The sequence below is a fragment of the Moschus berezovskii genome, chromosome 20 (genome assembly GCF_049115385.1).
Source record: "Moschus berezovskii isolate FMDL1 chromosome 20, NW_MosBer_1.0, whole genome shotgun sequence".
NCBI lineage: Eukaryota > Metazoa > Chordata > Mammalia > Artiodactyla > Moschidae > Moschus > Moschus berezovskii.
This window is the reverse complement of record NC_142479.1, coordinates 25,294,306-25,311,100: the sequence shown is the minus strand read 5'-3', so window position 1 is coordinate 25,311,100 and position 16,795 is coordinate 25,294,306. Positions and strand designations below refer to the sequence as shown.

Sequence of the window (16,795 nt, the reverse complement as noted above, 5' to 3'; positions counted from 1 at the left end):
TTTTATAGAGGAGCGGAGAAATGGGAACTGCATGCAGTTCAACATATGTCAGTTATACCTCAGTAAACCAGTTAAAAAAAAAAAAGCAGATGGACAAATAACTGACATAGCAAACCTGAGCAAGCTGACTCTGGTGCCGGTGGAGAAGAACAGGAAGCAGTCCCCCCATGGTCCGTGAACACAACCTCACAAGACGGAAGAACCAGCACCTCTAGAAGACTAGAGGCAGGCAGGGCTACAGTCAACACACCACTTTTTACTCAGGCAGAAGTTGAGAGATTTATCCTTTGAAGAGAGTTAAACATTAGCATCTCTGGACAGGGGGACACCTGAGTTGAGGCAAGGGCATAATTCTCAAAACAGGGAGAATAAGCTGTAGTTTCCAGATTGAATGCTGAGACCCCCAGCCTACCAGCCTCCTACAATGCTGGCAGCCAGGCAGGAGATTAGAAGTCCTCTGGCAGCTAAAACCCCATAAAGAGCCGAGATGTGAAGATGCCGACATGGGTGTTCCCCACACGGCCCAGACAGATCACTTTACAACAGAAACCACGGACAAAGAGCCCTGCCCAAACATACAAAACTGTTCATCAGCTTTTGAGTACCCCACTCTTGAAAGTCCACAGCAGACTAAAAGATCGCCAAGTATTTGAGGAAAACATCTAACATACTACAACCAGGTTAAAACAAAAGAAAGCAGCTTGGAGGAAGCAGACTATGCCAGAAGAACTCTTAAAAATATACATACATACACACACACACACACACACACCAGGTATATCCCCAGACACACACACATACACACACACCCCAGGTATATCCCCAGAGAAGAAACAGTAAAATTAAACTATGACAGAAGATATAAAAATACTCAGTAGATGAGGAAATAAAGCTGAAGAAATGTCTTAGAAGTGGGGAGAGGGAAGAAAAGAAAGAAAAGACAAAAAGAACTAGGAAACTGAAGGAAAAAAAAAAGAAAGAAAATCAGAGAAGTCTAACATCAAATGACAGGCCTTCCAGAAAGAAGAGAAAACAGAAGGAAGAAAATCACTAACAAAATAATTTCAAGATAATTTCCCAGGACTGAAAGAAACAAGCCTCCAGACTGAAAAGGCCTGCACATCCATGCCAAGGCACAGCATCATGAAATTCCAGGGTTCCTTGGACAAAGAATTTACGGGGAGGAAAAATCAGTAGTAAGATCAGAGATCAGAATGACTTCAGACTCATCAACAGCAACTTCAGAAGGTGGAAGGCAAGGGAATATTCTATAGACTTCTATACACAGTAAGTCAATCAACTGTGATGATAAAGAGACTTCCAGACAATCAAGGGGTAAAAAAAGTTTTCCTCTAGTCCACTCTTTCTCAACAAGCTACTAGAGGATTTGCTTCACCAAAGTAAGGGAGCAAGCCAAGAAAAATCCTGACTAGGAGATCCACAGAAGCAGGAGGCGAAGGTAACCCCTAGGATAGTGGTGAAGGGGGATCCCCGCCTGATGGCCGGGCCCTGGAGAAGGGCAACGATCCAGCTTAGAGCAGGTCAAAAGGTTCCGGGAGGGCTTCCCTGGTGGCTCAGTGGTAACTGTCTGCCAAAGCAGGAGACCCAGGTTTCATTCCTGATCCGGGAAGATCCCATGTGCTGTGGAGCAACTAAGCCCATGCGCCACGACTACCAAGCCCATGCTCTAGAGCCCGCACCCCACAAGAGAGTCCACCGCATGAGAAGCCCACACCCCACAATCAAGAGTAGCCCCGCTTACAGCAGCAAGAGAAAGCCCACATCAGCAACACAGACCCAGTATAGTCAAAAAATAAATACATCAAATTACAGGGGACAAAACAAAGGGTTCTAGGAAAGACTTCTTTAGGAAGAAGAACCGGCAGGAGATCTGATGCAACTGATTATCCGGAGGGGAGACTGAGACAACTAGAGAAAAGTTCAGGCTTGAATGACTGCAGAGAAAACAAAATAAACAGAAATGCAACAATTATTAACTCTAGAAAACAAAATGGTGTGTGGGAAAGGAAAAATAATCATGGTATATATATTACATGGCTCAGCTGTGAACAGTGTTTACACAGACATAATAATGTAAACACCGACTATTGATCTAACAAAACTACAACATAACCAGGAAGGGACAGATAGTGTGCATGACTGTAGAAGGAACGAGGGCTAAATCCTCATTTTCATAATGAGAAGTCAATAAATAATGCTTAAAACTGAAAGATCGAGTAGGAACAAAAACATGTCAACTAGAGATTCAGAGATAAATTCATGAACTCAAAAAATAATAATAATAATTTAAAATGTAATTGCTACTTTAGGAGAATGGGCTATGGCAAGGGGATGAAGTGTACAGTCAGTAGATAAGTTTTCATAATAAGAATTTATAGAATTACTTGACTCTTTATATACAGATATAACTTGGATACAAATTTAGAAGAGAGGAAAAAAGTCCAGAGTAAACAGAAAAGCTGGTAGAGATAGGAATACTTCTAAGAACTAAAGCGAATATAAAACAAACAACTTTAAATGTACATAACATACTTTAAGTACACTAATTACCCAAAAAGGAACATTCAAAAAATAAAAGAACTTTAAGCTATTAAAAATACAGTTGCAAAAAAAGAGCAGACATAACGAGGAAAGAAAATTATTCAACAAATATTAAAGACATTTTCCCCAACCTGAAGGATGGCACAGTCTTCAGACTAAAGGGACTAAAGGGGCCCAATAAGTACTGAGCACAATGAATAACAAAGGAACCACTGCTAGATAATCGGGCAGTTTCAGAAAATCTAGAGAAGAGCCCTAACATTTTCAGAGAACAAAAACAAGTCACCTGCAAAGGAATGAGACTCAAACGGCCAACCACTGTCTCTTGGACAATGCCTGGATGGCAGACAGCAGGCTCAACAATGGCCCCCAAAGATGTCCACATTCTCACCCCCAGAACCTGTGAATACCTTATAGGCAAAAGGACTTGGCGGGTGTGATTAAATTGAGGATCTGCAATGGGGAGAGTAGCCTGAATTAGTCAGGTGGGCCCAATGGAAACATGAGGTCCTTACCAGAGAGAAGCGGTTAGGGTCAAAGTCAGAAAAGCAACGCCTGGTGTGATGGGATCACTGGTATTGAAGATGGAAGGGAGCCACGAGCCAAGGAATGCAGCCTCAAGATGCTGGAGAAAGCAAGGGAACGGGGCTCCCCTAGGGTCTCTAGAAGAAGCACAGCCCTGTTGACACCTGGATGTTATGACTTATAACCTCCAGAAACATGAGGTAACATATTTGTGCTGTTTTAAGCCACCAAGCTTGTGGGAATTTCTGACAGTAACAATAGGAAATTCATACAGGGCAGTACTTTCAAGTTCTAAGACAAAGTAATTTTCAACCCAGAAATGTATACCCCACCCATTAAGAACATCTCAATGATGAATGAGAGCGGAGTATTTTTAAATCTATTTTTTTTTTTCAGCTTCTTTATTTTTATTTCTTTTTTCTTTTTTTTTCTAAATTTAATAAATGGTACAAAGCACAATGCCATAAACATTAACAGTTAAAATATCACCAGATGAAAAAAATACTATAGAATATACAGTTGCAAAAAGCTACGTTAAGTCATCCTACAACTGCCTCAAGCTGCAAAAAGAAAAAAAAACCCAATGCCTTACCTAAGTTATCCCTCTCCCAAAATAATGCCATTTATATTATAAACCACGAGCTCCCCATCAAAAGATGGGAACTGCTTTTGTTAATTCATATATGACTGTATCACTTTGCTATACACCTGAAACAAACACAACACTATAAATAAAATATAGTACAATATAAAATAAAAAAAGTAACAGATCTTTGGGGCTTTACACTGAGTTAGAGTTCCTATCAGAGGGATAACAGCACTACAGCCGCACTGGATCTTCATGAAGAAGGCACATGAATCACTGGATTACAAGAGTTACAGGAATAAGAGCTGCTCATTTCCCAGAAACTACAGCTCACAGGAAACCAACAAAGGCACGAGACACAGACCATTCACTTATGAATGTGTAAAACTCAAAAAAGTCCACATCACTCCTACATGTCGAAAGTGCCTCAGAATGAGAAACCAGAACTATAAAGGTGGCATAGAAATACAAGAAATTATTCTTAAGTAATTTTTAAAAACTTTGAACAGGGTTACAGATTTTGCCATTTGTTATAAACTGGTATATGTAATTTAACCAGAACCATGAGAAAGTTGGTATTGTGTGAATTATAAATCTATTTTAAATTATCTGAGAAATCAGATAATTGACTCCCCATGAATATTTGGCAACAAATTGACAAACGAAAATTCAGTAAGCCCCCTTACATACAAGCCTTCAAGTTACAAACTTTCAAAGATGCAAAGGCTAGCCCCTGTATGCCAGCTGTTGTACTGTGCATGTGTGATCAGTCCTGCCTAACTCTTTGCAACCCCATGGACTGTAGCCTGCCTGGCTCCTCCATCCATGGGATTTCCCAGGCCAGAATACTGGAGTGGGTTACCATTTCCTCCTCCAGGGGATCTTCACGACCCAGGCATTAAACCTGTATCTCCTGGATCTCCTGTATTAGCAGGTGAATTGTTTTATCACTGCGCCACCTGGGAAATCCGTGTTGTACTGTACTACTGTACTTTTCAAGGTACTGTCCTATAAGATTAAAAAATGCTTTCATTTTTATTTTTTACATATTATTTATGTGAAAAGTATTATAAACTTATCACAGTACAGTATTATATAGCCGACTGTGTTAGTTGGGTACCTAGGCTAAGTCTGTTGGAACCAAACTTATACATGTGTAGGGAACTTACTGTACAGGAATACAGGAGAGCCAGAAAAGAGCTCCACCCTAGAGGAGCGAGGAAGGAAGTCACAAGAGGATCCAGCACACTGGTCCCAGAGAACAACCCACACAAACTGGGAAAGTGTAAGAGGAGAGACAGCATGATTGGGGGGCGGGGGGAATGACTGAGATGATAAAACCAAGCTGAAAGGAGGGGATAAAGGAAATACAGAGACCTAGACAAAAAACGATATAATAAACAGTCCAAACGTGAAGCACACTAAAATACAGCGTGATTATAAGCACCTGATGCAGGGTTATAAAAGATTTACTTGAACTACGAACTTGTGCCAAACTAGGAACGTTCTTTGCATAGCTGGGGAGGCAGGCCTCTGAACACACAGGAATGAATAAGTGATGTTCCAGTTCTTCCCTGCCCTGGTGTAGGAACCGACGAGTTGACTCACTGGAAAAGACTCTGATGCTGGGAAGGATTGGGGGCGGGAGGAGATGGGGATGACAGAGAATGAGATGGCTGGATGGCATCACCGACTCGATGGACATGAGTTTGAGTGAACTCCAGGAGTTGGTGATGGACAGGGAGCCCTGGCGTGCTGTGATTCACGGGGTTGCAAAGAGTCGGACACGACTGAGAGACTGAACTGAACTGAACACATCATAAATGCTGCTTATTGCCAAAAGAAGGCAAATGCTGTTTATCTTCAACTCCTAGGTTCAACATATGGGTGGTGGTGGTTTAGTCACTAAGTTGGGTCTGATTCTTGCAACTCTGTGTGGTCTGTAGCCTGCCGGGCTCCTCTGTCCATGGGATTCTCCAGGCAAGAATACTGGAGTGGGTTGCCATTTCCTTCTCCAGGGATCTTCCCGAACCAGGAATGGAACCCAGGTCTTCTGCATTGCAGGCAGATTCTTTACCGACTGAGCTGGAGCACAGAAACCTTGGTTGCATGGCAGAATGCAAAGGGGTTGTGGAAAAAGGATGGGATGACTACCTCATACCCTCTCCTCAAAATTCTACCACCTCCTCCTCCATTACTCACTTGCAATTTACGACCTTGGTTTCTTTTTCAAAGAGAACCACCAATGGAAGAGAATTTTCAGAGACTCTTAACTATCGGTGTCTATTTATATACTGTCTTCCCACCTGTCACTACACTTAGAGTGCCCCCACAACTAGCAAGGGCCATCATTCTCACGCCATCGTCCATCTCACTTACCTCCTTAAGGACACTGCTACAGCAGCTGTCCCCCCCCACCTCACCAATTTCCCCTCTGCACATTGCTTTTTTATTTTGGCTGCGCTGGGTCTTCATCGCTGTGCATGAGCTTTCTCAAGTTGTGGCGAGTGGTGGCCACTCTCTAGTTGTGGGCTTCTCTTATTATGGAGCATGGGCTCAGTACTGTGGCGTATGGGCTTAGTTGCCCTGCAGCATGTGAAATCTGCCTGGACCAGGGATCGAATCCCTGACCCTGCATTAGCAGGTGGATTCTTAACCACTGGGCCACCAGGGAGGTGCTGCATCATTCTTACCAATATACAAGCATGCTATTCCTCCCATCTCAAAAACAAAACACCTCTCTTGACTCCTTGGAACCTTCTCCATCCAATATCCCATTTCTCTGCTCTACTCACTATCTCAGATTCCTTTTTCCTGTCCTCTCACAAATGCATCCCAGTCAAGCCTGTATCCCTCCAACCCCACCAAAATGCTCATCAAGGTCACAGATGGCCACCGTGTTGCTAAGTGAAATGGTCAATGTTCAATGTTCATCTTAACCTGTCAGTAGCATTCTAACCTTTCATACCAAAGGATAAAGAAATAGATATAAACAAGTTATTTAATATTATAAAAGGAAAATGAAATAGAATGAGACAATATAAGGCAAAGGACTGCTGTCTTCCTGAATGTTTCTGTTTATCATATTCACATATAATTTTAATCGGAAGATTTGAGCATAGGTGTTAGGGACTTCCCTGGTGGTCCCTTCCAATGCAGGAGGTGTGGCTTCTATCCCTGGTCAGGGAGCTAAGATTCCACAAGCGTCACAACAAAAAAAACAAAACATAAAACAGCAGCAATGCTGCAACAAGTTCAATGAAGATTTTTTAAATGGTCCACATTAAAAAAAAAAAGAATAAATGTTAGGACATAAATAACAATAACAGAGTAGTATCTTATGCAGTGGCTGGGTTCTAAAGTCTGAGCATATATATTTGAAATGGATAACCAACAAGGACCTTCTGTATAGCACAGGGAACTCTGCTCAGTGTTATGTGCCAGCCTGGATGGGAAGGGGGTTTTCAGGAGAATGGATACATGTATATGTATGGCTGAGTCCCTTTCCTGCTCCCCTGACATAACATTGTCAATCAGCTCTACCCAAATACAAAATAAAAAGTTTAAAGTTTGAAAATAAATAAAGAAAAATAAAGTCTGAGCATAAAGCCAAAATCAAGTTCTCACAAAACTACTTTACAAATCCCCAAAACTGCCCAGGAAGTACACTACCACAGTCTCTCTGCAAGTTCAACACGGGCGGTTTCTCCCCTCAAACACAACAGCTTCTTCGTCCATTAAACCCCGGATGATTACATTTGGGGAACATGCTGGATGAAGCCTTCAGGCTGCAACTGCAACCAGTAGACTCGCAGTCTGTCTGACGAGATGCTCACTGGAGCGGTACCCGAACAAAGAATAACTGCAGGGGCCAAAGACTCCAGCTGCCATCCACGCTCCCTCCAGGGCACTGAGTAAGACAGCTAGAAGAACCACAGGCACTACTTAAGCGGCTCCCCTCTCCCTTTTTCTTCTGGTCAGGCAAATACGGTTACATGTGAGTTCATGAAGTGTCCAGACAGAGAGGCTGCGACCTGCACGGACATGTCCCACTTCACCGTGAATCCAGTGGATAAGGTGACTCTACTGCGTATGTCACATGACTGCCACCACTACAACTACTACTAAGTACGACTACCGCTAACCACTACTACTTACTATGACTACTACTAACCACTACTACTTTCTATGACTACTACTAACTACGACTTCTACTAACTACCACCACCAACACTACTACGTCTACTACTACTAGTTCAGGTTGCTTCCTTACCTAACTACTCATCACTATTAAAGATTGTTTCTAGGGTTGAAGACAACCCTAATTCCCAAAACCTACAACAATAAAACAAATGTTCTGACCAGCTTGGCTGCAGTAGTTTTTCAAGCTTCCATAGCTCCATGAGCCACGTAGGGCTCATCTTTTCAGGGTGGGTGGAATCATGGCCTATGAATCTGACACTCTGCCTGGTTTCCGACTTGGTCGCTTTGGAAAAGCACTAGCTCTGCTGACCCCACTTGACTCTCTATATAGTATAAATGCCTAATGAACCACACTGGATAAATTAGGGAGCAGCTTAATAGGGACCAAAAGTCTTCCTATATAGAATTCATTCCCTAAGAAACACACCAAAAGAGCATAGATTTCAAAAATAGGTCAACAGGTATTGTGTAAATATCAAACAGAAAGTTATCAAGAAATGACTGCCTTCATTTCTTACCTAGAGTTTAGGAAAAATAAGAGGACCAATAATACTCTGTGGTGGCAGGACTAGAGGAAAACAACTGTTACAGATGAGAATTTAAATGGTTTACAGTTCTTCTAAAGGCCATTTTGGCAGTATCTTCCAAAAGCCTAAAAAAGAAACAGAAGTACAATCCCTTTGTCCCAGCAATCCAATTTACAGGAATGCAGATCCATGCTGCCCAATACCATATTCACTCGTCACATCTGTCAACTGAGCACTCAAAATGAGGTTAGTCCAAATCAAGATGAGCTGTAAATGCAGAATACACTTTGAATTTCAAAGCCCTGACATAAAAAGTACATATATAGGTAAGGTATCTATCTCATTAATATTTATATATTGACTATATGTTAACTCACATTTTTAATATACTCCATTAAATAAAATATGCCACAGAAATTAATTTTACCTGTTTCTTTTCACTCTTTTTTAAAATCTGATTACTAGGAAATTTGAAATTATGTATGTGACTGGCACTATATTTATATTGGACAGTACTACTTTTAGACAAAATGCACAAATATGTATGTACAAGGGTGTTTATCAAAGCATGTTTTATCAAAGTGAAAGACAAAAATAAACCTGAGCATCCATCAATATGGATTTGCTAAATAAACTGCAATAAATCTATTAAATGGAATATTCTATAGCCATTGAAAATGCTGATATACATCTAAATACAGTGACACGAAATAATATATTAAGTAGAAAAAATAAGCTTATAAAATAGTACATATGATTTCATGTTTGTTTTTAAAAAGTGTATGTGCGTGTGTGTGTGCGCATGTGTGTAAGCACAGAAAAAGGTTTGAAAGGATATTCATCAAAATGACAACCATGGTTACCTCTGGGCGGTAAGATTACAGGTAATCCTTATTTTCTTCTTTATGCTTTTAAGTATTTTCTGAATTTTTGAAGTAGGCATGACGTAATTATATAATTAGAACAGTAAAGCTATTTTTTAAAAAATGATAGCCATCAGCTGAAACAAAAAGATCAATCTTCCTCACACCAGCTTGGCTAGATGAAGTCTGGGGTAATAAGGGTCCTTAATCCTACCCAGCACTACACTTGGAGAAGCTTAAGGGTACCTTCCTTCTAAGCAATACTTAAACCCATCCCAAGTAATTAAGAGTATTCCAGGGTTCCACAGATCATTCATGAGAACTCTGCCATGAACCCATAAAGTGTTAATTGAGAGAACACTGAAATAGATGTTCATGGATTTGTCACCTAAGGCAACTAAGTAATTAACAAAGGGGGAATTTCGCTGACAATACTGGTTGCCTGTGGGACAGGGAACTGGGTGGCAGGGGTATGGGGTGGAAAGGACGATTTTTTCTATAGCGTCATTAGTATCATTTGAATTCTGAACCATGTGAATGCAGTGCCGACTTAAATAAAATTTATAAAAACCAAAACAGAAACCTTATTTATCAAAATTCCGATTGCCATGACTTACTCAAAGTTTTAAAAGTTGTTCTTTAAGGTGTCTATTAGTGCTGTGGTCAAACTGGCATTAAAATATTTAGTCTACTCAAGTCAAAATATTTGAGGGGCCCAAGGAAGGGCCACAGAGAGATATGAGGGTGAACATGGACTAGAAGATGGGAAGAATGGGAACTGGGAAGACAGGGCGGAGCAGGGCAAAGAAAATTTAATTTACTAATAGTGGAATTTGCTGTCATACTCTTAAGCAAGTGAAAAAAAACCTCAACATTTCCTCTATATATCACGTTATGCTGCGTTCTTGGGGGGGTTTGCTTACAGGAAATATCAAAATGTCAACCATTGTTTCTATTAAAGGTCTTTAATGATGTTGCATTTTGGACCTGTAATGAAACACGGTGCTCACTGCAGTTTGTAATGCATCTCATTAAATACATTAATAACATGCATTTCACTAAAAGGTCAACTTATTACGGCTGAAGTTTGGCTTTCCTATAATCACTTCATCTAAAGCTGCAGCACAAACTCTAGAAAAGACAGGAGAGCGCCTGTTACAGGAATGCTCTCTCAGTTCCCCCTCCATCCAAACCAGCTGTGCTTAATTAAGAAATCACCCTCAGCGTTTTTGTGTGGGATAATGGTATTGTGATTTTTTAAAAAATCCTTTTCTCTCAGAGATCCACGCTGATTCCCTGATAAAATGATAGACTGTCTGGTATTTGCTTCAAAATAAAGCAGAAGTAGGAGAAAAGTTAGTTAAAGTAGATGAAATAAGATGGGCCATGAGTTGACAATTGCTTAACTGGTAACGGTGTATAAAGTCACTGTATGGACAACTCTTACTTTTATATAGGTTTGATATATTCCATAATGAAAAGTTTTAGATATACTCATGCTGGAGGTTTCCTTAAGTACCTTGCCTTCTTCTTTATATATTGTTGTCACCAACATAAAGGAACCATCTCCTAATGCTACAGATAGAAGTTTTTAAAAGAAAATCAGAAAAAGCTCACCTCTTTAGAGAAATGGTTCTGTGCATGGAAAATCTCTTAATTTTGCTATGGTTACTTCATGACTTACCACATATGCAACTACAAAAATATCCCAAAAAAATGCCTCTGAAATTATTTCTCAGCAAGAGTTATAATCACTAACATGTAATACCAGCGTGATTGGGGACCAAGAGCGCTGGGGAAGAAAGGAGAGATTTGCTTAGTTTCTGAAAAATAGAGTTAAAGGTGCTTACGGTACAAAGGCACGCTGCTCAGGACTTGACTGTGGCTTAAATACAGCTGGAAGTCCGCTCTATTTTAGAGAATGTTGTTTTAAGACTATGAGAGTAAATGACCGGGCCGGGGAGGGAATCAAGAAAACACAGCCTGAGAAGAGGATCCTAAATGCGGTGAGGCTGACACTGAGAGGATAAAAGAGGAGGCTGAGATGAGGAAGGATCAGAAACGCAGGAGAACCCACACATCATGTGGAAGCACCAAAACCAAAGGGAAATAATTTCAAGAAAAGGGTGAATGCTTTAGGGAGATAGTAACTGGGCTTGGCAATAAAGAAATCTCTGATCACCTTTTCATAAGTCACAAGAGGCCAAGGCTGAATTGTAAGTATCACAGTAGAATATAACACTACTCATTTTCAAGAACAAATGGTTCATTTAAATTATATAAGGGGGACTTTCCTGGTGGTCCAGTGGCTAAGACTCCTTGTTCCCAATGCAGGGGGCCTGGGTTCGATCCCTGATCAGGAAACTAAGATCCCACATGCCTCAACTAAGACCCGGCACAGCCAAATAAAAATTTAAAAAATAAATTGTATAGGGAATTTGAATACTAGTAGAAAGTCAAAAAACACTGAAGGGACTTCCCTGGTGGTCCAGTGAATCTGCCTGGCAATGCAGGGTACACGGGTTTGATCCCTGGTCAGGGAACCAAGATCCCACATGTCACAGAGCAACTGGGCCCACCCACTGCAAATACTGAGCCCCCACGCCAAAAGTCGGTGCACTGTAAGGAAAGATTCTGTGTAGTTCAATTAAGACCCAAGGCAACCAAATATATTAAAAAAAAAAACAAACACTGGAGACAGTAGGGATGACAGTTAGTTACACTGACAACCACTATTCAGAGGGCTGAACACTGCCAGACAACTCTTTCTGCAGAAAAAGAGAATGTGTGTACCTAACATTTGTGGTGTGCAGTGTGCCAGACACTGTGTTAATGCTTGATATCGATCATGTTCTTTAATCCTCACAATCATATTATCCCCATCTGACTGTGAAGTTAAGTAACTTGCTCAAGGTCACTCAGCTAATCCACTGCTGAGATGGAATCTAAACCCAGGCAGTCTGACCTTACAGGAAGACCAGCCAAACTGAAGAGAGATTTAATTGAAGAAAATAAGTTCCAGTGTTTGTTTTGGGGTCAGTACAAATTCTGCCAATGTTCCACATCAGCTATATATATATATAAAACACAGTATAAATTGTTCATTCAGAGTAACATAACCAAGAAGTTTTTCTTAAACTCTGTTTACCAAGATAGGGAAACACACCAATATTACAGTCATAAAGGTAAAAACAAAAATTAGCTACCCTTCAGATGCACAGAAATTCTGGTAATTAGAAAACTCTCCTAGATAACTAATAAGCACCTACTGTGAAGCACAGGGAACTCTAATCCATACTCCATAATATATGGGAAAAGAATCTAAAAAAGAGTGGATATATATCTATGTATAACTGATTCATTTTGCTGTACACATGAAACACAACAGTGTAAATCAACTATACTCTAATAAAAATTAAAAAAGAAAACTCTCCACCCTCCCATCTTAGACTATGTGATACCAAACAAATAGTCCTTTCTTCCCCCTTTTCCTCTGCAACCCATTCAGTCAGGTTGAGCGACATCTGTCAGATTAACTAGAATGCACCAATGAGGCAAAGAAGCAACTTAGTTAAGTACAAAGAGAGACAGATTAAAAAGACTTGAACTGTTGCAAAAATAAAAGTTACATAACAGTAAAATAGCTAAAGAAACTAAACTGCATCCAAGATTAACTATGTGTCCCTTAAACGAAGAACTGCTGCTGCTGCTAAGTCACTTCAGTCGTGTCCGACTCTGTGTGACCCCATAGACGGAAGCCCACCAGGCTCCCCCATCCCTGGGATTCTCCAGGCAAGAACACTGGAGTGGGTTGCCATTTCCTTCTCCAATGTGTGAAAGTGAAAAGTGGAAGTGAACTCGCTCAGTCGTACCTACATTTTGAGATGAATCCCAAAAAGGGGGGTAGGGGGAGGGTTGGCTCAAGCAAGAAGAGTAATGAGTAACAAAACAGAAAAAGCTTCATTTCGAAACATTGAAGACACTTAATCTAGGGCAGTTGAGGTCTCCTTCCAAATTTCCATACATGAAATTAGGGCACTAGGTCATTAAAAATAGCAGAGAAATGCTCCAAAAACCTCAAAAATGCTAGAAACCATCAAGCTATCATTTACTTGAGGGAAGAGGGGAGGAAGAGTTGGGAAGCCGCTTACAGAAGACCCACCCTCATAGTATCTGCAGGTTCCTGACTTCAAGTGTGGCAGGACACACAATCTGAAGACTGGCCGCTAGGAAGTCATTCCCCACTAAACGGGGTAGTCCCCTCCGAAAAAGATTCACAGGACTCCCTACCCTAGAAATCCTACACTTTTATCTGGAACAGTTTAAGGTGATTCTACCAAGAAGCAGACACCAAATCAGATGTACTCCTCAGGACCCTTCTCATTCAAACTCCGTGATATTATAAAAACAAGCTTGAAAGAGCAAATGACAACAATAAGCCTCAAGACTTCCCTGGTGGTCCTGTGGCTCAGACCCCATACTCCCAATGCAGAGGGCCCAGGTTCAATCCCTGGTCAGGGAACTAGATCTCACATGCCACAACTAAGAGTTCGCATGCCGCAAGTAAAGATCTTACCTGCCACTACCAAAAATCCTGCATGCCACAACTCAGACCCAGCACAGCCAAATCAATCAATATTTAAACCAAGTCTCAGCCTGCAAACAAGGGATGGCAATCCCAGCACCCCGTCCCTCCCTTAGCCCCAGTCCTCAGTGCCGCTGGGCACACAGGCACACAGCAGGTGGCTCCTAGACCGGAAGGCAGAAAAGCTGCAGGAGTCTGTCTCTGCCAGGTGGAATCTGGCTATGTAACTATGGGCAACTCATTCTCTCTGGGCTTTGGTTCTCTCATCTGGAAAATAATTACTAAACTCCTTTTCTTCTCTAAAATTCTGGGACTTCACAGACCAGCAGTTCGTCACAACTTTTTCCTCTTTCTGCGGTCCCCACCTTCTCCTCACTCTATGCAGCTCAGAAGAAGACAGAAGTAAGGTCATCTCTGTATGTTGTCCTAGAAACTACCCAACAAAGCAAGGCATCCTTTAAGCACATGATATACAACTTCAACCAACTGAGTTTAGTCATTTACCGTCTCCCTTTTGTTTTGTACCAGCGGGTTCTCTCTGAGCATTAAAAGAGTAACTCAGGGATTTCCCTCAAGGTTTGGTGGCTAAGACTCCACACTCCCAGTGCAGGGTTCCCAGGTCGGAACCCTGGTCAGGGAACTGGATCCCACACACTGCAGCCAAGAGTTCTCATGCCACTACTAAAGCACCCAGCATGGCGAAACAAAGATCGAAGATCCTGTGTGTCCCAACCAAGACCCAGCACAGTCAAATAAATAAATATTTAAAAAAACAAAAAACCTAAAGATTTTAAAATAAAAATTTTTAAAAATAACTCAAAACCAAGGGGAGGGGGAGGGCATGTGAGATCAGGGATAGAAATAAGGAGAATAGACAGAACTCCATCTGTCTTGATCAAAATTACCTTCATTTGACAAAAGGGTTATACTGCTCTTTTTTAACTTAAAAATCACTATCTTATATCATCACTAAAGCCAAGTCTTCTCAACTCCGTGGTGCTGTGAATACAATCACAGTAGATCCCAATGAACCCTCAGGGTTCTGCGCACCCCAGTGAAGCATGAGTACTCTTACTGTTTTTCAGGGCACTGGCAAATTCTGGGCCACCTTTGTCCTTGAAGACAGGGAAAACATCTGGCTGAGGAAGCTGATTGGTGGTCAGCAGAGCCTTTTGCAGCTTTATCCTTCCTTCCAAGAGCTGGTCCCACAGTGCTGAGACAGAAAATAGAATTCCATTTCTCAGTTATAAAATCTTCCTGGGGTGGGGAGTAGGAGAGGGACCGGAAATCAAAACAGCCTCTAAGCAGCACGGCTTTATCACAGTTTCATGCCATGGAAACGCTCTATTTATTACAGGAAATAAATTCAGTATCTGGATGCATGAGATATCTGGATAAATCCAGTATCTTGACTTGCTACATGAGAGGATGCTACAGCCCAACGAGAGAAGATGCTCGTCTCCTCAACCTTCCTCAGCTGCCCAAAGTACTAGAGCAGAGCCAGTGAAGCAGGTGAGGGTAGCAGGGGTGGGTCAAGCACAGGGGAATGGTGCTTTAGGCCTCTAGGTAAGTGGGGCACGTCACCAATGAACTGGCAGGACACAAGACACAGGAGACAGCAAGGGCTTCCCTGGTGGCTCAGATGGTCAAGAATCTGCCTGCAATGCAGGAGATGTGGGTTGGATCCCTGGGTGGGGATGATCCCCTGGAGAAGAGAATGGCAACCCACTCCAGCATTCTTGCCTGGAGAATTACATGGACAGAGGGGCCTGGTGGGCTACAGTCAATGGGGTCACAAAGAGTTGGACACGACTGAGTGACTAACACACATACACACACACACAAGGGAGAGAGCAAACTGCCTAAAACAAGCAGACAAAACGGAGAGCAAATGCAGACACTCTGAAAAATAAGCAAACAGTGTACAAACCTATCTGATTCTTCACAGCTCGGCCTTTCTCCACCTCCTCGGAAACTCTGACCTCAGAGAAGGTCATCACCACCCCGTCGTCCTCACTGGCCCTGTCTTCAGCCTTGTCTTCCTCACTCGCATCTTCAAAGTCTTCCTCACCTTCCCCTTCTTCCATCCCACTCTCCTCCTCGTCTTCCTCTTCCTCCTCACTGCTACCAAGGTCGTCCATTCCCTCAGTAAATTTTTCAAAGTCACGGATGCTCTGGACACTGAAGCCGGACGATGTCCATGAGTGGCTCCCGCTCCTCTTCTTCCAGGCCAGGCTGCGGTCCCCCTCGTCCCCACCCTCCTGATCCTCAGCACTCATGGCTTCCTCGTCGGACTCCTCCAGGCCCAGGCCCTCTGAATCTTCATCTGCAGACCCGTCCTCATCAGATATTTCTTTATCTAAACGAGGGAGGAAAAAGGAAAATCTTGAAACAAATATTTGGCCATTTCTTTCATTTCACCTAAAGGATTATGGCACCTGTCCAAAAAAAAAAGTATTACCGTACTCAGTGCAACTCAATAGCACAATCCCTATCACACTAGTGATGCTTATTATTAAATACTTATTAAGCACCTATTAGGAACCAGCCGTGGATAAAAACTAGAGACTGACAAATAGAATGCAGTATCTGTGGGGAGGGGTTCACAGTCTGCTAGGAGTGGTAGATACACACAACCAACAACCGCACTGCAGTGTCGTTAGTATAGTGAGAGATGGCTTCAGGTGAAAGATACCTTATAGCTTTACTTATTAAGCATAAGTAGCAGCTCATTCGGAGAAGGCAATGGCAACCCACTCCAATATTCTTGCCTGGAGAATCCCAGGGACGGGGAAGCCTGGTGGGCTGCTGTCTATGGGGTGGCACAGAGCTGGACACTACTGAAGTGACTTAGCAGCAGCAGCAGCTCATCAGACAGAGAGAGGGGAAGGAAAGGAAAAGCAGCAGAGACAAAGGTTCAGCACACAAAAGTGTTCTGAGGGAA

The 16,795-nt window shown here is 42.0% G+C and overlaps 1 protein-coding gene across 2 annotated transcripts in view; it reads right to left on the bottom strand.

Annotated features, from left to right (window-relative positions):
- The window catches only part of AATF (apoptosis antagonizing transcription factor), a 116,904-nt gene that overhangs the window by 96,548 nt on the left and 3,561 nt on the right, over positions 1-16,795 (bottom strand). For both annotated transcript variants that reach the window (XM_055400463.2, XM_088828655.1), the window contains exons 3-4: positions 15,782-16,210; positions 14,927-15,064 (exon numbers count right to left, since the gene is read on the bottom strand). In XM_055400463.2, coding sequence (XP_055256438.2) covers positions 14,927-15,064; positions 15,782-16,210 — 567 coding nt within the window. The remainder of the gene's footprint in view (positions 1-14,926; positions 15,065-15,781; positions 16,211-16,795) is intronic.